Source organism: Misgurnus anguillicaudatus, chromosome 13, assembly GCF_027580225.2.
Source record: "Misgurnus anguillicaudatus chromosome 13, ASM2758022v2, whole genome shotgun sequence".
Lineage (NCBI taxonomy): Eukaryota > Metazoa > Chordata > Actinopteri > Cypriniformes > Cobitidae > Misgurnus > Misgurnus anguillicaudatus.
In genome coordinates, this window is record NC_073349.2 from 7,986,048 (window position 1) to 8,009,581 (window position 23,534).

The 23,534-nt window shown below is 37.3% G+C and overlaps 3 protein-coding genes across 5 annotated transcripts in view; 2 read left to right on the forward strand and 1 right to left on the reverse strand.

Annotated features, from left to right (window-relative positions):
- Positions 1-14,825, forward strand: part of adcy6a (adenylate cyclase 6a) — a 74,259-nt gene extending 59,434 nt beyond the window's left edge. For both annotated transcript variants that reach the window (XM_055187906.2, XM_055187907.2), the window contains 12 exons: positions 1,596-1,693; positions 3,097-3,184; positions 3,289-3,405; positions 3,880-4,041; positions 6,450-6,625; positions 6,966-6,989; positions 7,089-7,118; positions 7,305-7,437; positions 9,273-9,536; positions 9,622-9,826; positions 9,952-10,076; positions 10,792-14,825. In XM_055187906.2, coding sequence (XP_055043881.1) covers positions 1,596-1,693; positions 3,097-3,184; positions 3,289-3,405; positions 3,880-4,041; positions 6,450-6,625; positions 6,966-6,989; positions 7,089-7,118; positions 7,305-7,437; positions 9,273-9,536; positions 9,622-9,826; positions 9,952-10,076; positions 10,792-10,920 — 1,551 coding nt within the window. In that variant the 3' untranslated portion in view covers positions 10,921-14,825. The remainder of the gene's footprint in view (positions 1-1,595; positions 1,694-3,096; positions 3,185-3,288; positions 3,406-3,879; positions 4,042-6,449; positions 6,626-6,965; positions 6,990-7,088; positions 7,119-7,304; positions 7,438-9,272; positions 9,537-9,621; positions 9,827-9,951; positions 10,077-10,791) is intronic.
- Positions 14,826-15,559: 734 nt separating this feature from the next.
- Positions 15,560-17,456, reverse strand: LOC141369275 (sperm microtubule inner protein 11). The gene is made up of 4 exons (XM_073874945.1): positions 17,083-17,456; positions 16,822-16,989; positions 16,241-16,376; positions 15,560-16,145 (listed from the first exon to the last, which is right to left on the reverse strand). Exons 1-4 carry the CDS (start codon positions 17,171-17,173, stop codon positions 16,097-16,099), a joined length of 444 nt encoding a protein of 147 aa, XP_073731046.1. The 5' UTR covers positions 17,174-17,456; the 3' UTR covers positions 15,560-16,096.
- A 313-nt stretch (positions 17,457-17,769) lies between these two features.
- On the forward strand, positions 17,770-23,202 carry LOC129430838 (polypeptide N-acetylgalactosaminyltransferase 6). 2 transcript variants are annotated; one of them, XM_055188416.2, is made up of 11 exons: positions 17,770-17,925; positions 18,236-18,712; positions 19,002-19,174; positions 19,515-19,664; positions 20,870-21,104; positions 21,226-21,343; positions 21,617-21,817; positions 21,936-22,067; positions 22,147-22,248; positions 22,376-22,546; positions 22,663-23,202. In XM_055188416.2, the coding sequence occupies exons 2-11, from the start codon at positions 18,237-18,239 to the stop codon at positions 22,774-22,776; spliced, it is 1,872 nt and encodes a 623-aa protein (XP_055044391.2). In that variant the 5' UTR covers positions 17,770-17,925; position 18,236; the 3' UTR covers positions 22,777-23,202. The 2 variants fall into 2 exon arrangements, with proteins under 2 accessions (XP_055044391.2, XP_073731047.1); XM_073874946.1 differs by having other exon boundaries at positions 17,771-17,925; positions 18,327-18,712; positions 22,663-23,201.
- Positions 23,203-23,534: the final 332 nt, after the last annotated feature.

Sequence of the window (23,534 nt, forward strand, 5' to 3'; positions counted from 1 at the left end):
GCGAGGGACCCCTTCCTAATATATATATATACATACATACATATTTTGTATAAACATAAACTCACATAAATAGTAATTGTGATATTATTTTTACGTTTTAAATAACTGGCTAAACAGTAGACATTTAAAATTTTTGCTTTGTATTTTTGCTCTTGAAATTTTCTGGGGACCCCTTGGAACCTTCTGAGGTTCCCTAGACCAGTGGTTCCCAAACTTTTTCAGCGTGTGGCCCCCCTTGTGTATGGTGCATTCCTTCGTGGCCCCCCAAAGAAAATTTGTGACAAAAAACTGTTCTAAAACTCAACATTTTAATTTTAAAAAACCAATTAAATTGTACAAAAAAGTAATACTTTTCGTTAGTAGCCTTATTTTTTAGGTTTAATTACACAGAATTCATGATAAATTAATGTATTTTATAAAATGTCATAAAACTGGGGCCCCCCTCGCACCATCTCGCGGCCCCCCAGTTTGAAAACCACTGCCCTAGACCACTGTTTGATAACCCCTGTTATAGTTCATTTGATAAAAATTGGTTGCTTAGAAAGGTATTGGCAGTCCATGAGACCCAAGTACAAGTCAAGGTCTTGAGTCATGCTCACAAGTCCAAGCCCAGTAATTTTTGTGTCTTAAAACCAAGTCCCAGACTCGAGTTTCTATCTCTGAGCATCAGCACACTTGTATTTTTTATTTATGTTTAACTCTTTCCCCGCCATTGACGAGTTATCTCATCAATTAAGAGAAAATACTTCCCTGCCAATGACAATTTTTTTCTGCAATCCGTATTTCCGCAACTATCCACGAGGTGGTGCTCTTACACAACTTATAAACCCGGAAGCAACCCCCTTAGGGCAAACAATTCAAACTCTGTGTAAGTTTTGAGGATTGCTCTGAATCTGATCTCGAACAAAAGTTCACAAAAACGCAATCACGCAAACACAAAATTTGGTATTTTTTAAGAAACCTCATATTTGAGAGGTGCAATTGAACAATTGAATATAGGATGAAACTGTTTTTTATTTTAAAGCAGATAGTCTGTTCTTTCATTTGATATGTTGTATGTTTATATATTTAAAGAACATTTTCCTGAAGGCATTAAACTTTTGTGAAAATCATAAAAAATGCGGGCGCTGGCTGGTAACTTTTTTAAATGCTGGCGGGGAAAGAGTTAAGTCATGAGTTTACTTTAACTACATGTTATGATTTTGTTTAAATTGATAACCTTATGTATGAACAACAGAGTAGTAGTTATGATTCCATTAACACAGTGGATCTCAAACTGGCAGACGGGCCCCCCTTTGGGGGCACAAGAGGGTGCCTGGCAGATGACATCTTAAAAAAAATTATTTATCATATATTCTGTAATTAAACCCCAGCAAAATAAGGTTACTAACCAACAGCAACACTGTTTGGTTTAATTCAAATTTTAAGTTTAAGATTGCTTTCTGTCACAAATTTTCTTTAGGGGGGGCGCGAAGGAATGCACCCTACACAAGGGGGGTGCATGCCAAAAATTTTGAGAACCACTGCATTACTGGCATGTTTGCCTTCATGTACTGTGGCTTGTATGTTCATCCAATATTTCCTTTATTGTCTAGTATTCTAAGAAGGTGGACGATCGTTTTGGAGGTTACGTGGCCTGTACGCTGCTGGTCTTCTGTTTTATCTCCTTCATTCAGATCGTCATATTCCCTCAGTGAGTGATCAACACACAGACATATAAACATACATAAAGTGGGTATACATGCACAAAATAAGCGGATATCTATCAAAAATCATATAGAAACCGGTTCATGCGTTCAAAAAAGTAATGAACCAGCTATGGAGAAAGCTGCGTAGATTTGTTTGGTTTCTCGTAGGCCTATACAAAAGTCGGGTGATTCTCACGAAACCATTGAAACACCACGGCACTAATGATTTTAGCCTTTAAAATGTGTAATATAGTAACATTAAAAAGCATCAGAATTAACACAATACTGTGTTCTACCTTGCACAATGTGTGATTTCAACATAAGAATTTATAATTGTTAATTTTATCTGATTTTCTGCTGAAATTCTCATTACCGCAATGTGTCCAGCTGTGTTTGAACATGCGTTATGTTGTAATTTAATCAAATGAACACAAAAATATTAAGAAAAAAAATAAATGGATGTTTTGCTAGACTACTTTAGATGACAAAAAATATTTACTGAATATTCATGTATAATAATAATTTAGAAGAATTAGGAAAATGATGTGTCCATGCCTCATGTTCTCATCCTCCGCAACACTTTTTGAGAACAGTTTAAGCACACATACAGAATTTTAATAAAGTTTGATTTTGAGTGACCAAGCACATGGACCAGTTACTTCAAGATGGCTACCAGGTAAGATCATTTTTTTACAGTTAATTTGAAATATTGTCTTGTCAGAATGCTTACACGACATTTTGATTATCATTACCGCAACAGGTGCTTATTAAATGTTAATTTAATTAATAGAAGCATAATACTTTGATTTTAAATGCATGTGCAGAATCTCCAAATTATGTTCTTTCAGGTTTGTCATGTCATTTTGAAAATATGTCAGTGTTGATGTTTTCTGACTGTTGCGGTAATGAGATTTTTTAGGACTAATTTTTTAAATTATGTTACAAAAAGTGTTAAATGATAAGTAAAAGTTTTTAAATCAATGTTCCAATTTACTCCAGACTTTGTTTTTCAATGTCTGGTGGGAAAAAAGTAAATTTAAGCAATTTTTACATTTTCATGCTTGACATTTTTAAAACCGAGTTTTCGTGAGAATCACCCAGTCATACAAAAATGCTGGTGGGAAATCTATCAAAAGCTTATTTATAGTTTATCTTTTACACGCAGAAACATGCGCACATAAACAAAACTGTGAGAAAGCCGGTTTATATGTAAAGTGAATTGGGGGTGTTGGGCAGAAATCCAGTTACCATCCGATTTTGCTTTAGTCGTTTATGACCTTTCCCCAATAAATGACAACTCTTTTTATACATTTACATGACCATACACATTATGAGTTTATAAAGCATAATCCGACTAAGACCATACACACTTCCATGACTCTGAAAGCCCACGTGTGTTGTTCTGCAGTACTCTGGTCATGCTGGGAATTTACATCAGTATCTTCATCATTCTTGCCAACATCCTTTTCATCTGTGCCATCTACTCTTGTGTGAAGGTAAGTGGTTTTGCATCAAGATCATAACTTTTCTCTCTGTTCAAGCCTCACTTAGTGTTTTTAAGTGTAATTTGTCTCTCTCTCTCTTTTTCTTTGTCTCACAGCTCTTCCCGGCTGTCATGCAGACGGTGTCCAAGAAGATTGTTCAGTCTCGCACCAACAGCACATTGGTGGGAGTTTTTACCCTCGTCCTCGTCTTCATCTCTGCCTTTGTCAATATGGTATGCAGACAGCATGTCTAACAAAAAAAACATTCAGTTCACAATCTTATTTATTACAAACAGGTTGTTTTAATTTTCGAATGTTACATAAATGAGTTATCTTACCATCATCTACACACCAATGGCTCAATCCACCGCTCATCCCCTTCCTTTAGTTTAATGTTCAATATTAATGGAATGTAATGGAAATAAAATGTAACCTTCAGAATGTAGTTAATGCAATAATATAACCACCAAACTATCAGTATCGGCAGATATCACTCTGAATAATGGGCTATTGGTATCAGTGGAAACGTTTAATATCATTGCATGTCTCTAGTTTGAATTAAGATGACAGATTGTTTTCTTTTTTAGATGGACTTTCTCTTTACATTTTTATTAAAATGTCCACCTATATGCCAGAAACATACAGTACATTTTATTTGGTTATGTACAGTATGGAACCTATAATTTGTATTTGTCTATTTCCTGCAGTTTTCTTGTGATACAGAGAAGCTGGTGGACTGTGTAGCAAAGCAGTTAAACTGGTCATCGTCAGAGATGGTAACTCCATGCGTCATTCACAACCTGTCTCGTTCTGCAGCAGAAGGCCTGGATATCTGTCCCAACAACACTCCCTCCTGCCCTTTTCCTGAGGTACGAGTCTGTGTTAGAGGCAGCATTTTTAACAAAACGACTAACAGCGTTTTCGGGTTCGAAAACGCAAACTTTTAAAAACGTGTTTTCAGCGTTACGTCTTTTTTAAAGGATAATTCCGGTGTTTAACACTTTGAGTCTCATTTCTGGTTTGTTTTGGATGAACTACAGTGATGGACACAGAAATTTTGACAATGGGTCGTGTCTTGACTTTTCGACTCATTTAGAAGCGTCTCTTGACTGCTTCAGAATGGAAGTCAATGACCATGCACAAACATGTCATTAAAACAACACTTAACGTTCATTTTCAAAACTGTACTACTCACCGAGTGGTTCGTAGTGTTCGTTGATGATTAAAAACAAATATATTGGCACAATGTATGATTTCAATCCGTGTTATTTGCTATAGTGGAACTATTTTTTCAGACACCTCACAACCGCGTATATACTTCCGCTCTATATTTGAGTCTGAAGCATGAATGAACGTAGTCCAACAAACTGTAATAAAACGGTAGCATACTTTCAAAATCAAGTTTATTTATAACACTTACACCATCCAATATGTTTTTTTCATCAGCAGAACAATAAAGAAGATATTTTGCAGAAACCCCAGTGCTCCGTCATGCAAGTCAACAGATCCGCACACTTTAAGAGCTAAAGCATATATATCCAATACAACAGTAATCCCCCATAACTCCGTGTGACATATTGAAGTCTTGTGAAGCAAATCAATCGGTTGTTTCAAGAAACTGAATGTTACTTACAACATTATTATTTATTTATTAATTATTATTATTTATTAATTATTATTATTTATTGTTATTTACAATATTAGCGTGAATGCCAAAGCAGGAAGCGTGCTTACCGTTTGAGGCGATCTCTTCCACTGGTGCCGTTTGGTGGCTGTTGGCTATGGATGTTGGTCTCTCTGCGCCACCTATAGAGCGGGAGCGTGAAGCGCACTTCCTGCTTGGCAAAAGCTCTGCATTAACGCTGTAAAAATATTTATATATATATATATATATATATATATATATATATATATATATTCGAATCTCAAAACTGAAAATCTAATGTCAACCCACGGAACGAATATTCGAATATTCTGGTCCAGCCCTACAAATATGGGAAAAATTTCTTCTGAGAGAAACCGAGCAAAAAAACAACAACCACATGTAAACAGACCCTTTTATGTTTCCCGGCGGCGGAGTGATATATCAGCGAGCAATGAGTCTTCCAAGAGAAGTCAATGGAATTTTACAAAATGCCAAATAAAACACGACAGAAACTATATTTCGCTACACAACTTGTTTTTAATCATCAACGAACACCACAAACCACTCTGTTGTTTTAATGACATGTTTGTGCATGGCCATTGACTTCCATTCTGAAGCAGTCAAGAGACGCTTCTAAACGAGTCAAAAACTCAAGACACGACCCATTGTCAAAATTTCTGTGTCCATCACTGTAGTTCATCCAAAACAAACCAGAAATGAGACTCAAAGTGTTAAATACCGGAATTATCCTTTAAGAATCTGTTGACATATGTAGCCTTGTTTTTACCATTACTATAACCTGGTAGTCCTCCTACACAATTCGTTTTGAACACGCATTTAAATTTGTCTTTATTCTGGTAAAAAAAAACAAATACGAGATTTAATTAATTCCTGCGAAAAATCACGTCTCCCCCTTAATGCTTTCCCCGCCAAGTTATCTCATCAATTAAGAGAAAACATTTGCATGAAAAACGTGTTCCTGATGAATTTATATGGTTATCTGTAATACTTATCCATTTTATAAAAAACTGAAGCAAAAAAAATATGTATTAATTTTACACTCTGTGTATGTTTTGATAATCATTCTGAATCCGATCTCTAACAAAATTCCTTCAGCTTTTTGCTAAAAAAAAAATATTTTTAAGAAAAATACCCATATTTTACCATATTTAAACCCCAGAGTTTATAAGCAGAGATAAAATATAGCTAGGATGAAATGGTTTTTTTTCTCCGTTTTGTATGTTTGTTTATTGTTTGTTTTAAAGCAGATGGTCTTTTCTTTCATTTTATATATTTGTATGTTTATATATTTTTAGAAGATTCTCCTGGAAGGCATTTTGTGGAACTTGTGAAAATCACAAAAAACTTTTTAAAAAAGGCTGGCAGGGAATGAGTTAAAGTTGTACTTAAGGAAATCCTTTTACTACCTATTTGTCTTAAAATATTTTAGTGATGAACATGCAGTCTTCATAACATTGGCATATCCAAGGTTCTTCCTTAAAAGTGCTTATTGTATTAACCTTGAACCTTGTAAACAAGGCTTTGTTGTTGATAAAACTCCATGCACATTAAAACATTTGCCAAATATTGTACGATTAAGATCCTCATTTAAATGTCTTTGCTCTCTTACAGTATTTCAGCTACAGCGTGCTGCTGACTCTGTTGGCGTGCTCTGTGTTCCTGCAAATCAGCAGTATAGGGAAACTGGCATTAATGCTGCTCATTCAGCTCATCTTCCTGCTGCTCGTGGAGTGGCCAGAGGTGGCGCTGTTTGACAACGCAGATCTCTTTGTAACTTCCAATGCCCTGTGAGTACTGCTGCAGGCCACTGTAGGGCGTCAGGACATCTGAATTATTTTTTGTTGGTAACTGGAAGCTTAGTTTGAACTGTCATTTTTACAATGAGTAAATTCAATAGTTAAAGCATTAAATGTTGTCATATGTAGTTTGTGTGGAGAATTACACATTTTTCAGTAAAATATATGAAAATAACATGGCAGAATTATATAAACCTTTAGTTTTTAAATTATTAGTCAGTCATTATGTGTTTTTAATTGAAAATACGTTTTGTTCTTTCCATTCCTGATGTTTATGATATGTGCACTTTATATTTGTAATAAAGCAAGTGTATTTCTGTTCCTTTTGCAGCATATTCAATGAAACCCTGCAATGGTAAGCCCTACGTTTATGCTTCGTAATATTTATTATTTATAAATTATAAAGTTTCTTTAAATGCAAAAAGAAAAACAAATGTTCATTATTTTTCCTCAGGTCCAATCTAAATGCAACTGCTGATCAGTGGTATGTTTTAAAACAAGCATTTATTTCCATGTAGTTTTTCAAAATAAATGCAGGCGTATTAAACCAACATATATAATGTCTTTGTTTTGCATGTTTTACTTGCTGTATTCTGTTACATTCTCGCTGTGATGTAAATAATAATTTGTGGGTGTGTGACTAAACCATTGACCTGCTGTCTTGGTGCAGTCCTTTCAGGGTGACAAAAGTGTCCCTAAAGGTCATGACCCCTGTGATCCTCACCGTGTTTGTACTGGCACTGTACCTACATGCCCAGCAGGTGGAGTCTACAGCTCGTCTGGATTTCCTCTGGAAACTTCAGGTATAGATTTAATGACAATTGGTCTGGTCTGATCCAGTCTGGTCCACTTTAGACCTTTTCTTTTTACAAATTGCCACCTTGAAATGATGAGGTTTTGTCTGCATTCTGTGCAGTTTTGAGATATTGAGCTTCAACGTTTTTGCATTCCATTAGACTTTTTATTTAGGAAACAAAAAGGTTTTAAATGAACAAAATGTCTCAAAATATACACTTAAAAAGATCACATAACGTTATTAAGTTGTCACTGAATAAGAATATGTGAATATGAAGATAACACCTTATAATTCCAAGGTGACGAAATGACCAATGGTTTGTTCTTTGAATGTTTTTAAAGTCACGATGAAACGGAAGTCACGACTGTCTTATTTTCCCCACCGTGATGTATATCCAAATGAAAGGGAAGGCCTGGACATAAATTCGTCCATCGAGAATTGATTGGATCTTGATTGGATCTTTTGGATTTACATTTTGGATGAAAAATTATGACGGCACATTAATTTTGAAAAAATAACGAAGCTCACAGAAAAGACGTTTGTAAAAAAAACAATACCACAATATTCCGAAAAATATTTTTAATTAAAATTTCATTGCGACTTTACACGGTAGCGAAATCTGAAATTTGACCCATCACAATCTATTTCCTGTAAAGGTTTTGAAGACAACATAACTTTAAACAAAAAAAAAACAGAGCTACTCAGCGATCTAACAGTGCTATTTTCTTTCTACAAATGTCTGATAGCAAACTTTCAATATTATGAAGATAATGGGTCTCATTCACTAATAATTGCGTACGTTTTTCGTATTTATACGCACATTTGAACTTGCCTAAATCACAACTACACAAATGAATTTGTTCTTATACTCGCTCTTGCGTTAGCGAATTTGGAGTGTTGTGATCAATTTATCAAATTTTTAAGATTTGATTTTTTTTTAAGAAGAAATATTAGTATGAACGTTTTGGTTAAATCATGATTTGTTCGTAAAAACATCTGTACGCACATTTCACGCACCAATTCATGCGTATGCATGATTAATATTTAAGACCCATTGTGTCTTGCCAGTTGTTCTTCAGAAAGTCCTCATTGTAGTAGCATGGTACCTTGTTGTAAACACAGCTTTGTTTCCAGCAGACTCATACAGCTGTGTAGACCGTCAGATTTTGCATTGTTGTGTGTAATAAGACGATCCATTAAAGGAAAACACCACCGTTTTTCAATATTTTACTATGTTCGTACCTCAACTTAGATGAATTAGTACATACCTATCTTTTTTCAATGCGTGCACTTAATCTTTGTACAGCGCGTCACGAATGTGTTAGCATTTAGCCTAGCCTCATTCATTCCTTAGGATCCAAACAGGGATGAATTTAGAAGCCACTTCCATGTTTTAACTATTTAAAGACTGTTACATGAGTAGTTACATGAGGAAGTATGGTGGCACAAAATAAAATGTGGCGATTTTTAAAGCGGTAAAAAATGAGAACTATATTGTATGGCGGAAGAGCACTTAGTTTGCAGCACTTCGACCTCGGCGTGCAGTAACATCATCACTTCTGACTACTCCCCCTCTCGCTAAAACTTCCGAAGTCATGATTGATGATGTTACTGCGCCAGAGGTAACGGTGGTGTTTTCCTTTAAAGTTAGAATAGGCAATTTTGGAGAGGCTAGCCATAGCAAGCTAGCCTCGCCGGCTCCAAAACATTAACTTTAGCTATTTTGTTAACAAAAAAAAATTCCTGGATAAAAGTGTCTACTATGCCTATAATGAACTAGACTCCCTACTCTTTAAAGCTTATCCATATCAGTATTTTTCCTCTATGTCATGCCTTCTACAGGCCACAGAAGAGAAAGAGGAGATGGAAGAGCTTCAAGCCTACAACCGCCGGCTCCTCCACAACATTCTGCCTAAAGATGTGGCTGCCCACTTTCTAGCCATAGAGAGAAGAAACGACGAGCTCTACTATCAGTCCTGCGAGTGCGTGGCCGTCATGTTCGCCTCCATCAGCAACTTTTCAGAGTTTTACGTGGAGCTGGAGGCTAACAACGAGGGGGTGGAGTGCCTGAGGCTTCTCAATGAGATCATCGCCGATTTTGATGAGGTAAGGCTGGAGGTTGACGTAAATGTAAGAGATGACCGAACCGTCATCTGCATTATGTGCTCTTGTAATCCTTCCTCTGTTTTAGATCATCAGCGAGGAGAAATACAGGCAGCTGGAGAAAATCAAGACCATCGGAAGCACCTACATGGCCGCGTCCGGCCTCAACGACTCCACCTATGACAAAGAAGGTCGTTCGCATATAACCGCCCTGGCGGACTACGCCATGCACCTCCGCGAGCAGATGAAATACATCAACGAGCATTCCTTCAACAACTTCCAGATGAAGATTGGTGAGCAACACAAACATTTATAAAAGGCTTCGTTTTCAAGTTCATTCCAATTTCTAGGATGCTATCACATGTTAAGACAGCAGCAGCGAAAAAAAAACAAACAATGCATACATTTGTGTTTGTAGGACTAAACATAGGGCCAGTGGTTGCAGGAGTTATTGGAGCCAGAAAACCCCAGTATGATATTTGGGGAAACACAGTCAACGTGGCCAGTCGGATGGACAGTACTGGGGTCCCAGACCGAATTCAGGTACACCCTTAAAGTCTTACAATACATTCAGACTGTCGATGTTTAGGGTGGACAACCGCATTTACCAAAAAATCCATATTATTTCCTGTGTGGTGTAGGATAATATCATAAAAATTCTAGACTTTTTAGCAAACGTGTTAAACTGTTTGCTTTTAATGCTTATATCTTCTGTATGCCAATGTTGATTCTTACCAAAATGCTTTTTTGCATAGTTGTGTTTGAAGACATCTTGGGTTATGTATGTAACTGTTGTTCCCTGAGAAGGGAACGAGACGCTGCGTCTCCCTTGCCATACTTCCTGCGTCCCTGTAACGCCAGCTTAAGCAATATTTTAGATAGCGATATACTTCCTGTTTTTGTCGTTAAGCCTCACCATTGGTTAAATTTGATATACACATTTAGACGCACTTACCCTTGAGGCGTCCCCAAAGTGTCACCACAGTGACGCAGCACGAGTTCCCTCGAAAGGGAACTGTAACAATTTATCTTAACAGGGTAAGGGTATCTTAAAATGTGTCCCCACATTTAGTCCTTGAATTTGAGGGTATTGGACCTGGAAAGTCCTTGAAAAGGGGGGATTTATTAAGACAGCATTTCACCTTGTAACACCCCTACTTATAACTTTTTTCTACAACATTGTACATTAGACATTTAGAAATGTATTAAAAACAAAATAAAATGTTCTTGCCCTGACATTTTATTGGATTTCTTTCAGGTGACCACAGATCTGCACCAGGTGTTGGCCAGTAAAAGTTACCAGCTGGAGTGTCGAGGGGTCGTTAAAGTTAAGGGCAAGGGTGAGATGACCACTTACTTCCTGAACGACGGACCCCCCAACAGTTAGCAGCTCACTAGCGTTCCTTCAGATGTTCACAGTTCTCCGGAGAGAAGGATTGCTCGATGCAACCCGAAGTCAAACAAGTAGCCATCGCTATCACTTGAAAACAAACAATAAAGAACCTCACAGAAAACAAACAAGACTCCAGACCGGAGAGCAGTCACGTAACGCGGCGGCCGTGGATGTGGCCGCGCGCCTTGAAGGACGATTGTTTCTGGTTTTAAGCCTCAGGCTCCTTGAAAGATGCAAAGTCGGTTTATTTAATAAAGGCCTTTAATTCGCCGAAGAGAAACGCTGTACATATGGCATTTTTCCCCGTTTTATTTTTGTGTGACATGTTTCCTCCGTTGTTTTCGTTTCAGGAGAATATAAATACAGGTACTCATGTTTTGTTCTGAATTTCTTATTTATTTCAATCTTGATGTTTTCGTGCAAAAAGTCCTTTATGGAAACGTGTGAAAACGCACACGCATTTATACCGTACGTAAACATGTACAAGCGTATATTTGTGTGCAAATACAGTATCTGTATAAATTAAGAAGAGAACTATTGACCAAAGACCAAAGTATTTAATAGAAAGAAGATGTTAAAACGTTTGTTGAAGTTTAAATATTATGTAACACCCCTTTTCTGTTTTACGTTTTATTGTTTAAAGTACGCATTACACCATTTGGCCCGCAATCCGGGTGACTGGCAGGGCGCTGTGTTCTTGATCAAATGAAGGACTGAAGGATTTCTGCTTTGAATGAAGATGAGATGGATAAGTTGGGAAGTTTCTCTGGAAGGGTATGCTTTTCAGGTCACGTCCTCGAAGGAGACTTCACTTTCGTTTTGTGTTTTCCGTCAACCATTTCTTCTTTTTCAAAGAAGTATTTTTGGTACAAAATGAAATAAAAGGAAAAAAAGTTTTTTGGAAGCATCTGGGGAAAAGCCACGGCATTGGAAACCACGGTACGAGACAGTTTATCAAGTTCCAATTCATTACAGAAGGACTTTTTTAAAAACGAAAGAAATATATCTATAAATTATGACTGAATACTGTGCTTTGTAATCTCGAAGGGGCGTAACTCTTTTCACTGTGAGGTTTATATGATACGACAAGCTGCTTTCTTGCCAAACTAAAACAGCTCAAAAGCATGTCTGATTGTGGTATCTTCTCTACAATTTTTGTTTGTTCGTTGGTTAACTCCCTGAAGTTTTAATGTTTGAGTATTTTGTCTCACCTCTGTATCTATTTTTTACATTTTTATTCCTGTTATGGTTGTTCTGATCTATTCGATTATGATTTCATTCCAGCTGAAGATAGGAAACAGTGACCTGAACTGAGACATTTAAGCACATTGGTACTAACTGATCAGCTGCAGTCAGTGACTTACGAAGACCAGTATTCCATCTTCGGCTTTATTTCAGCGAGCAGCACTTTAAATAGACAGTTCAGCCCAAAAAGGAAAATTCTGTCATTGTTTCTGTCGACCTTCATGTTTTTCCAAACCTGTTTGACTTTCTTCTGTGTAACACAAAAGTAGAAATGGTTTGCAGTTATAAGATTCAAGCTTTTGAGCTTCAAAAATAATGCTTAAGCACCATTAAAACGCGGTTCATTCGATTTGTAAGTTATGTTCGGAAGCCATATCTTAAAATTTTTAGTCAATGTGTTGCATTTATGAAAGTTACGCAGGTTTGGACCATGAGCAATTTTAATAGTCAAGTCACATTTATTACTACAGCACTTTTTACAATGTTTCATTGCTTTAAACCAAGAAATTATTAAATATATACAGCAGGTAATTTAAGTATTAAACACGTCACCAATTTTCTCCGTTAAAGGATTAGTCCATTTTCTTAAAAAAAAAAATCCAGATGGTTTGCTCACCACCATGTCATCCGGGGTGTTGATGTGTTTCTTTGTTCGGTCGAGGGGAGGTTGTGTTTTTTGAGGAAAACATTCCAGGATTTTTCTCATTTTAATGGACTTTAACACGTAACAATTTTAATGCAGTTTCAACGGAGTTCCAGGTGACCCTTGGCGATCTCAGCCGAGGCACAAGGGTCTTGTCTAGCGATTGTCATTTTTGACAAGAAAAATGGAAAGTGTGCACTTTGGAACCGCGGCTTCTCGTCTGTCTCCGGTCCTGTGGGGCCCCAGCGCGACCTCACGCAATTGCGTAATGACATGGAAAGGTCACGTGTTACATATATGAAGCGCACATTTGCAAACCATTTTAAACAATAAACTGACACAAAGACATTAATTTGTATCATTCCACATACAACAATGTCGGAACGGTCCTCTTTCTCCACACTTGTAAACACTGGGGCGTAGTTCGATACGTCATCCGTGACCTCTTGACGTGATGGCGTATTGCGTGGGGTCGCGCTGGTGCGTCGCGGGACCGGAGATGGATGAGAGGTTGTGGTTTGGAAGTGCATGTTTTTTATTTTTCTTGTCAAAAATTACAATCGTTTCGCTGGATGGGACCCTTGTGCCTCGTTTGGGATCGTTTGGAGTCTTTTGAAACTCCATTTTAAAAAAATGTTAAGTGTTGAGTTAAGTGTTGGGGTCCATAAAAATCCATTGAAATGAGAAAAATCCTGGAATGTTTTCCTCGGGGAACGTGGTTTCTTCTCGACTGGGCAGGGAAGGACATCAACATTTTGGATGACATGGTGGTGAGTAAATTATCTAAATTATCACATTAAATAAGGAATTTGCAATAACTTCATACAATTACCGAATTATCAATTTTGGGTGAACTGTTCCTTTAAAGAGTAACTAAACCCTAAACCAACTTTTTTTAGTTAATGATCTGTAAGAATGATGGTTTATTAGTGCTGTTCATTGATTTTAGTAAGTTTTTTGACATTTGGATATAAAGTGTTTCAATACTACAATATATGGTGTAAAAACGTCTGAGTGCTGCCCTCTTCAGGTTGAACGGTGGCCACTGCAGTTGAATTTTCCTATTGGATGTTGGGTCCAAAAAGTAACTCGTGACGTAAGCAGGTTCAAGCTCACCACGCCCTCGTTACGATCTCACCACACACTTGGTACGAGCTTAGTTCGTACCCTCTATCTCCGTTGGGATCTGCCCACTTTTCTCGCATTTTTCAAATATTGCCAGTGGGTGGAGTCAGGCTCTGAACAGGGGTTTAGTTACGCTTTAAGGACGAGCGAAATGTATTTAAAATGTACTGTTTTAACTCGTCAACAAGTTGTATAGATTTTACTTTTAACTATTTCTCAGCTAGCTAATTTCTAACAAATCCTATAGGGGAGTCCCATACACTACGTGCAGAGTGAATTGCATTGCAATTGCCTTAACTGAACAAGCGTAAATATACGATTAACAGTGCCTCTTCTGTATTACACGACGCAGCTTCTGTAAATAATCAGGACATGATAACTCCCATAGTGTTTTAAGGGGCCACGTCTGCTAACTCGGTCTCCTGTTCCAGCTCACTGACTTGCATGGCAACCAATTTCCTGCTGATTCCCACTTTGTCGACAACTTGTGTAATAGTAGCTTGGTCATCGCATGTCAGTTGATCACGTTTGTACCAAAGGCAGGGTGCCCTGTTGTTCTGACCAGTACGTGCAATAAAGTGTACAAGGATGAAGATTTAGTGCGAAGGGAGCAAACGTAGTATCTGATGTAGTGTGGTTGAGCAGAAGACGTGTTTTAGTACTACTGACTTTTACACTGGGGCCTCTGTCTAGATCAGGTCTGAATGGCTCCTGATCGGCTCTTTATTTTCGTAAACGTTTCATTTGTTTTGTTATGGTTTTTACTTTAGTCGAAGGACTAAAAGGGACTAGCTTTTCAACTTTGCAAATGAAAAGTTGAAAAGACTCTTGATGAATATAAACAAACTTCTCCCCTCTAAAAATAAAAAACAAAATGTCTGTTTTATTTGTTTTTTATTGTTTTCTTCATTATTGTTTAATTTTATTTATATTTTGCATTAACTAGTGATGATGCAAAAATGTTTGCTTTTATAATAACTAAAATAATTCATTTGATGGTGCCCATCCTTTGCTGATAATGGCAATAAGATTTATTTGTTTGCAATTAATAATGACTTCAATAATCAAAGTTATCAATTAATTTTAAGTAGGGCTGCATAACAACTAATCGCAACCAATCGTATGCGGAATAAAAGTTTTTGTTTACATCATATATGTGCGTGTATTGTGTATAACAATTATGTATATAAAAACACACATGCATGTATACATTTTAAGAAAAAAAGTGTATATTTTAAGTATTCATATTTATACATAATATAAATTATATGTAAATATAAAAATGTATATACACATGTTAATATTTCTTAAATATACATGTGCATGTTTGTGGATTTATATATACACACCTAATTATTATACACAACACACACGCACATGATCCAAAGAAAAACTTTTATTCTGCAAACGATTAGTTGCGATTAGTTTTTAGATTGTTATGCAGCCCTAATTTTAAGAATATTTAATATATAATAATATTTTAGTGGCCGCATCCAAACGTATTTTATGTTTGTAATGCAATCACCATTGCTAAGATAACTTAACCATTGATCCCGGATCAGTTATTTCATTTAGTTTAGGTTAGATTGTGATGTTAATGAACGAACCATAACATAAAGGTGGCTATTAAAAACTTTATTAACTCAAGTTTCAAGTAAAGTTTCAAGTTTTGACTTAAAAAATATTGTCTAGCTTAAAATACTGAACTCAGTATCTACAGACAACCATTGTACATTATATTTTAACAACATGGCACTTTTATAGATAACAGTATGTGTATTTAATGTTATGCTTTTGTTAACAAATTATTTTCAGAGAAATCTTTTACGTAATGGAAAGAATCATCTGGCTATCCCACAAGATTAATGTGAACCGATATCCTATTTTCACAGACTTCACTCAGTATTTGTCAGGGTTGATGTCATCAGTAATGTGATATCACAAGGAGGCAGATTTAGGTCTATATTTGCCCTTTTGAATGAGATTGCATTTCCTATCGATTTGCTGGACAGAATGTGATAAGACGGTTGTGTTGCAGCATCATGGATTGCAAAAAGGAACAAGTCCAATTATTTAAAAACATCAGTGTCAATGTATGTGCATGTCTGTTGTGCATACATGTAAGGCAGTGTATTGATGGTTTCTCAGACCAGAAAATCAAAACAGGCTGAAGTCTGAATGGGTCATTGACATCTGGTTTACAAACCTAAGAAAAGCAAAGGAAAATAAGTATTAAAACATTACATGCCGGGAGTAACGCTTATAGTTTCTCAAGATCAGAATGTAAAAGATTTATCATACCTTGTCATTTCACTGTTTTTGTGCGGGAAGCGGCAAATCTTAGTCCAGGGCTCCTGATTCTTGTGGCCACCGGTGGGAACCCACCAACCGTACTGCTGATTGTCCGTCAAAGGTACACGATACAGATCTCTAGGAGCTAAGAGGGAAAACAACATCGCTTCAGTTATGCACAATTGCATGCAAGTGAGTATGAGAACTCAAGAGGTCATGGATAAACAGCAAAAAAGCTGTGGTGATATGTCAGTCTGCAAGCATGATACACTTCAATGAGCCCATATAGTCGGTCAGTCAATTTGTTAGCAAGCCTTTATATTTTTTTAAGTACTACCATGATATGTCAAAAAAAACATGAATTAATTATAATAATCCGTGTGAAAATCCCCATTCAATTTTTTTTACTAAAAATTAAACCAAAAAACAACCACAATGTAAACAATAGGCCTACAACAAAAATTATTTCTACATTTTTACTTTAAAGCCATGGTATTTTTGTACTTATAGTTTATCAGTTTGAGCAAGAAAAATTTCACACAAAATATTTTTTTTTTGCGAGTTTAAATACAACTTTGGTATGAAATTACATTTGTTTATGTGAGTCCGTCTAATAATCTGTTGGTATTGGCTTTGATTCTGATGCGCGTTTGGGTCCAGACTGTTCCCACCGCCGCATCGATCAGCGGCGCATGTCAGTGCCCTTTTCGTGTTGATGGGTGGAAGACTGCCCACTTGACTCTGCGACACTGAAACATCAGAAATAAAATATAAAACATTTGACATAGCTCGTTAAAACATGCTGCTAAAAATATATTACATTAAATTCACAACAGCGCGCGTGCACATACCTCGAACATCTCGTTTGTTTTGGGCAGATGATAACATTCTGTCCCCAATAGGACTTTGATAACCCAGATATGTTAATCCAAAGAATGCCATATCCTAAAACTAACTACCAGCCGATCAAGAACTGGTAAAATAACCGAACGCAAGACTCGCTGTTTGAACTGTTACCATGGAAACGCCACTTCCCCTCCCCTCATTCATGTAACACGTGCTTTTAAATGAGCGTAGCTATGATCGTAAACGATTCACATTGGTTTATCACATCGCTGGCAATCTGAAAAGGCCTTAAGAATTTAAGGCCCTGTGTTAAACAGACGTTTTGCTACACCGGATTGTTTTCACATACAGATTACATGAGGCGTTAGTAGGCTTGTTCGACTTCATGCGGCGCTGCAAGAATCGACAGCCAGATGATGTCAAAGTACCGCGAGAGCAATTCGTGAAATCATACGTAGGAGTCTGCTTTTAAATCGCTCTCGCGGAACTTTGACGTCATCCGGCTGTAGTTTCTTGCGGCGCCGCATGAAGTCGAACAAAGCATTTCGACTTCATGCAGTGCTGCAGAAACTGACAGGCGGATGACGTCAAAGTACCGCGAGAGCGAGTCGAAATTAGACTACTTTGTCAGATTTCTTGAATCGCTCTCGCGGTACTTTTACGTAATCGGACTGTCGGTTCTTGCGGCGACACTCGTGGATGAAGGGATGTAGAGGAAATGAACCGAATGATGTTCACCTGACATGCATGACACTGATCTGTTGAAATACGACATGAAATACGAAATTTAATACAAAATATATTATCTAAACTACGAAAAGTACAAATCAACTCTCAATTGAATACAGGTAAGCAAATACCTGAGGTAAATTAATAGGGGTAAACAAATTGAATTGTTCGAGCTGGATTGTTTTGATTGAATCAAGTGAATCTCTTAAAGTACTCGTATAAAAAACACAACACAACAAATTTCTCCTGGACATCAAAGTGTATTTTTTTAAGATAAATACGAATCTGAGATTTATTTTTGTCATTTTTTATCACCTATTTGCTGTTTGTGCTGAAATATGCCACAATTACAAAGTCAATAATAATATGAGTTTCTAAAATAAATGTATTCATTATTAAGATCATTATGATCTTTGTGTTTCCTTTAAGGATGCGCATAAGAAGTCCTACATGTGCACTTCCCGTAAAATTAAGTTTCTTGGGACTGACCCTTTTCCTCTCAATGCTATGGGCATTACAGCAAGATCCAGGGGTGTGGAGGTCCACCAGCTTGTTGAAAGGTCTTTCCCTAAAGCCAAGATACAGAAGCAGCGAAGTTTGGAATTCAAGCAGCATTCCGGTGAATATTACTGCACCACTCGTGGATGAAGGGATTTTGGCATTATCTGAGGGTGTCAGGTGTCCCTCTGGGTTCTACAGCCCGGAGGAACTCAAGCCGCACATAGAAAGACCTCTTGAAGATCCCAAAGGACCTGGGGCTGATGGAAACCCCTTTATTACTGGCATGTTGTCTCCTGCTGAGCTGAAGGAACAGCAGGAAGGTTTGGTTCGGAACAGCTTCAACCAGTATGCGAGTGATCGTATATCCATCCACCGTGGTCTTGGGGCTGACACAAGGCCGCCTGAGTGAGTAGCTGTAGGGCAAGTGAGAGATGTCCTCAGGGCAAAATATTGTGTTGACCCAAGGACAACATTTTTGTAAATAAAATCTAAACCCTAACCATAACTGAACCCTAAAATCACTGTTACTGTAAACTTCTTTCTGAAATCTGATTGGTTGATTGAAATGTTGTCCCAGGGTCAACATAATGTTGCCCTGAGGACATCAACCACTTGGCAAAATCAGGAGATCCATATTGCGTAGTAGGAGGTCATTTCCAGATGCATTTTTATTTACGTTTGTTACTTCTCCAAGATGCATTGAGCAAAAGTTCAGTCGATGTCCGCAGTTACCCACTACGAGTGTGATTATTGTGTTTCACAATGAGGCGTGGTCCACCCTCCTCCGTACGGTTTACAGCGTTTTGCATACATCGCCTGCTGTACTGCTCAAAGAAATTATACTGGTGGATGATGCAAGTACTCAAGGTGAGTAAAGATGGCTTATTATTGCATGCAAGTAGAGTTACTTTGAAATGAATAAATGGTTTTTGGAGGAAAAATTTAAACGATGCCTTACATCTTTAAAAACATACCCTCAGATGGGACCTGAGCTGTATGTACTGTACTCTATGTACCAGAATATCTTAGACACTTAGGGTTGGGCATCTTATGCATGGGTTCAAAAGCAATGCCCCAGAGAACCCATCAATGAGCTAAACTATAAACTAGCAACCACATGGCAATATGCAAGCAAGTACACTTATTGTAGTTAAAACAATGTGAAACTTGAATTTCAGTTCTCCAAAGTAGCCTTTTATTTCTGCAGATCATCTAAACGCCCCATTAGACCAGTATGTCCAGATTTTTGGTATTGTACGTGTTTTGCGACAGCATGAGAGGAGAGGTCTTATCGCTGCTAGACTGTTGGGTGCACGGGAAGCTGGAGGGGAGGTGCTTGTCTTCCTGGATTCTCACTGTGAGTAGATCTTAGATCGTAAAGCACCCCAGCAAAAGACATCTAATAGGTGTCCACACACAACCCAGAGGTCTAGGCTGAAACAAGGCAAAATTTGGGCTGTCAGTTAAATTTAAATGAACGTCTGTCGGTGACCCAAGTTTCAATCCCGGCTCGAGGTCCTTTGCTGATCCCATACCCCTCTTCCCACCCTGTACTTTCATGTCCAAATCAAGGCAAAAATGGACTTTAGTAAATGTCTAATCATGACCAAAAAATACATAAATATATAAAATAATTAAATAAATAAACACCCTATATATGAAACTAGATGAATTGAACCAAACACCTTGTAATAATTGTTAAGGGTTAGGTGACTTCTCTTCCAGGGGTGTAAATTGAAAATTTGAGTTTGGAGTGTCGTGTGTTGCTCGTCATTTCAAACTACGGTATGTGTTTGTTGCGTCCTGTAAGCCTATGTGCATCATGTGTCTTGTCAAAATACGAGCCTGTGCGCACGCATCAAAATGATTTATGATAAAGGAGACACTCGTGTTCACAAAATACTTGCAAGACACTAACTTAACACTAAACTCTGATTACACATGATGATATTAAGCGAGTATCTGGCAAAGCAAGCATCTCTTTTATCATAAACCCCTTTGAAGCATCTGCAACAGGCTCGGATTTTGACATCACGCGTAATGCACATAAGTTTGCATGATGTGCCGAACACACGTGATGCACTACATGCATGTTTTGACAAGCTTCGCATCGTGCGCCCTCGAAAAAGAAGTCACCGGCTGCCACTGGTTGGAGCTAAACTTTGCAAGACAGTGGCCATCCAGGACCAGAAAATGTCCACCACTACCCTTGGCAGTAAATTGACAGCTATTGCTTGCTAGGACCTTGACAGAAATCCATGACTTTCATTCCATACATCTAGACTTTTAGATGAAAAATCTGCTTTGACTTCCGAAATAAGACCACAAGGTCCGATGGTTCAGTCAAAGACTGACCATTATAAAAGCATAAGCGTAATATTATGACAACATTTCACGTAATGTATGCCTTTCAGTGTCACTTTCTTAAAGGAAATGTAAAGGAGAGAGACTGACAGTAGTAACATAAAAGTCTAACTTCGAAACATTAATCATCAACTTTTCTGATTTTTCAATGTTGAGTGATGTCAGTTGTTGACCCTGATATTGTCTGTGTGTTTTCAGGTGAATGTTTTTATGGTTGGTTGGAACCTTTGTTGGCTCGGTTAGTTCAGGAACCTACCACAGTCGTGAGTCCAAACATCGCTGTCATCAACAACAACAATTTACAGTTTATGAAGCCGGCGCCCTCGGGCCGTACACACTCCCGTGGGAACTTTAACTGGGTCCTGAGTTTTGGTTGGGAAACCATACCAGAAAACGAAAGAGTGAAACTCAAAGATGAGACATATCCTGTCAGGCAAATGATTTACAAATACACAACTCTTTATTCACACACTTAACGAAAAGTGTGTTTATATTACTGCCTCTCATGAGACATCAAACAGCTCTTTATATAATGTTTTAAATATTTTGTTTAGGACACCAGCCTTTGCTGGTGGGCTTTTTGCCATTTACAAGCAGTTCTTCGAACACATCGGTACTTATGATGACAAGATGGAATTTTGGGGAGGAGAGAACATAGAAATGGCTTTTAGGGTAAGTCCCATGACTTTGATCCTCTGGAAGCCCAAATATGCCACCTGTCTTCCATTGTTTGAACAAAAAGGTAGCCCCACCTCAAATAAACATCATTGGCTGAGAGGTGCCTCTAAGTTTTCTGATTGGCTAACACTTGATGCTTAAACTATAGTTTGTAATTGGTCTCTGTAAAATATGTATCTGAAATCAAAAATCTACTAATAATGGAGAAATAAATACTCCTAATACCCCAATTCATACTTATTCTGGTATTTTTTTGTATTCTTTCAGGTATGGTTGTGTGGTGGAAGTCTGGAGATCATTCCCTGTTCTGTGGTCGGCCATATATTTCGCACTAAAAATCCCCATTCCTTTCCGAAAGGTTTGGATGTCATCACGCGCAACCAGGTTCGCCTCGCAGAAGTCTGGATGGACGACTACAAGAAGATTTTCTACAACAGAAATAAGAAAGCGGCCACCATTGCAAAAGAGGTGAAAGAAATGTATCAAATCTGTTATGCTTTCCTTTTTAATTTAGCTATACATAGTCTAACTAAAATGTATACAGCTCATGTTTTTTTTATTGTATTGTTACCTTCGAGGAGCATAGAAATCGTATGGGGACATTAGCGAGCGCCTGAAACTCAAAGAGCACCTGCACTGCAAAAATTTCTCTTGGTATCTGGAAAACATTTACTCCGAGGCATTTGTGCCTGATTTAAATCCTGTGATGTTTGGATCGGTAATGAAGCCTTGTCATTTGATATTTATTGCAATACTATCCAAATATTAGCACAGTGTTTTATTATTTTTGCATATAGTTAAAGAACATTGCCACAAGCAGTTGTCTTGATATCGGTGAGAAGAATCCTGGAGGGAAGTCTGTGATTTTATTTCTTTGTCACAACATGGGAATAAATCAGGTACTTTAATGACTGCTGATTTAATCCTCTGATTGATGAAAATTTAGAAATCACAAAGAAGTATACCATGGAATTTAACAAATTTACATTTTCTCAGCCAACAATGTTTTTTCTTGCTCCTTTGTAGTATTTTGAGTACACGTCTCATCAGGAGCTAAGGCACAATATTAATAAGCAGCTGTGTCTGCATGCGACGATCGAGCCTGAACCCGTGCGGGTAGAGCCGTGCAACTTTAAGGGTGTTGGAACAGATCCAGCTCCACAGCAGATATGGAGTCTTATTCTCACCTTACCAAAGGTACAGTATGTTACGTATCCCAGCATCCAAACTTTTTTTATAGATATCGTTCATTTTGACTAAAATTTGACATTTAATATGCATCTTACCTTTTGTATGTTTGTAATTGTTTGCAGATATATCTTCTCCACAATGATTTGTTTAATAAATGTTTAATGGTGCAGAAGGGCAATGTCATCATGAAGAGCTGTAACCCACCTGATGTTTATCAGCAATGGGCCTTCAGCTGATCTGAAAGTTCATTTCATTTGAGCTCATCCGATTACCTCACTTGTGTCTGAAATGATTGCACAAAACAGGATTGAAAAATTACTGACCAATGCATAGTTACACAAACGTTGCATTATTCTTTTGCACTAATGTACATTTAAATTAGCATGTAATGTGCATGACATTAGCGTGTCTTGTTTCGTTTAATAATTGAGGACTTGATTTGATGCAGTGTTTGTTGAATGTTTGCATACTTTTAGTAACACTTAATATTTTTGTGCATTGAACATTTACGGAAAGCACTATTTCAAACAATGTTTCCTGAATTTGTTTATTAAACCTTCACCCATGTTTAAAAAAATTATCATTACTATATGATTGTGAAGCATGTAATTAATGTATTTATTGTAAAATTCTTAATAAAATGTATTTTTCTAAACAACATGTCACGACTGGTTATTACAAAAAGTGATTGGATAATTACAATTATTGTAACCTACATTTTTGAGCTTTGGATATAAACATCTTAATTTACACAATTTAACGCAAGGTGGCGTTAATGCATTAAAATAGAATAGTCGGATTTTTTTATGTATGTATTTTAAAAGTTATATATAGGTTATATATATTATAATAAATGTGACTAATTTGTTGCAACGAAACAGTGGTTGATTTATTTTTTTAATTATTTGCAACGTCATGCTTACATTTCATTGAACTTTTTCTATCCGCGCTTATCTTCAAGATGCGCCGCTCCATTGGACGGAAGAGCTGTTTG

Bases quoted from the DNA above. Each gene is read 5' to 3' on its own strand.
- LOC141369275 (XM_073874945.1), bottom strand. From the start codon at position 17,173: ATGGCATTCTTTGGATTAACATATCTGGGTTATCAAAGTCCTATTGGG. The intron at 16,990-17,082 runs GTATGTGCACGC...ATTTTATTTCTG, and splicing joins AAACAAACGAGATGTTCGAG to ATGTTTCAGTGTCGCAGAGT. The intron at 16,377-16,821 runs GTAATTTCATAC...TTTCCCTCTTAG, and splicing joins ACGGACTCACATAAACAAAT to CTCCTAGAGATCTGTATCGT.
- LOC129430838 (XM_055188416.2), top strand. From the start codon at position 18,237: ATGCGCATAAGAAGTCCTACATGTGCACTTCCCGTAAAATTAAGTTTC. The intron at 19,175-19,514 runs GTGAGTAAAGAT...TTATTTCTGCAG, and splicing joins GGATGATGCAAGTACTCAAG to ATCATCTAAACGCCCCATTA. The intron at 22,068-22,146 runs GTAATGAAGCCT...TTTTGCATATAG, and splicing joins ATCCTGTGATGTTTGGATCG to TTAAAGAACATTGCCACAAG.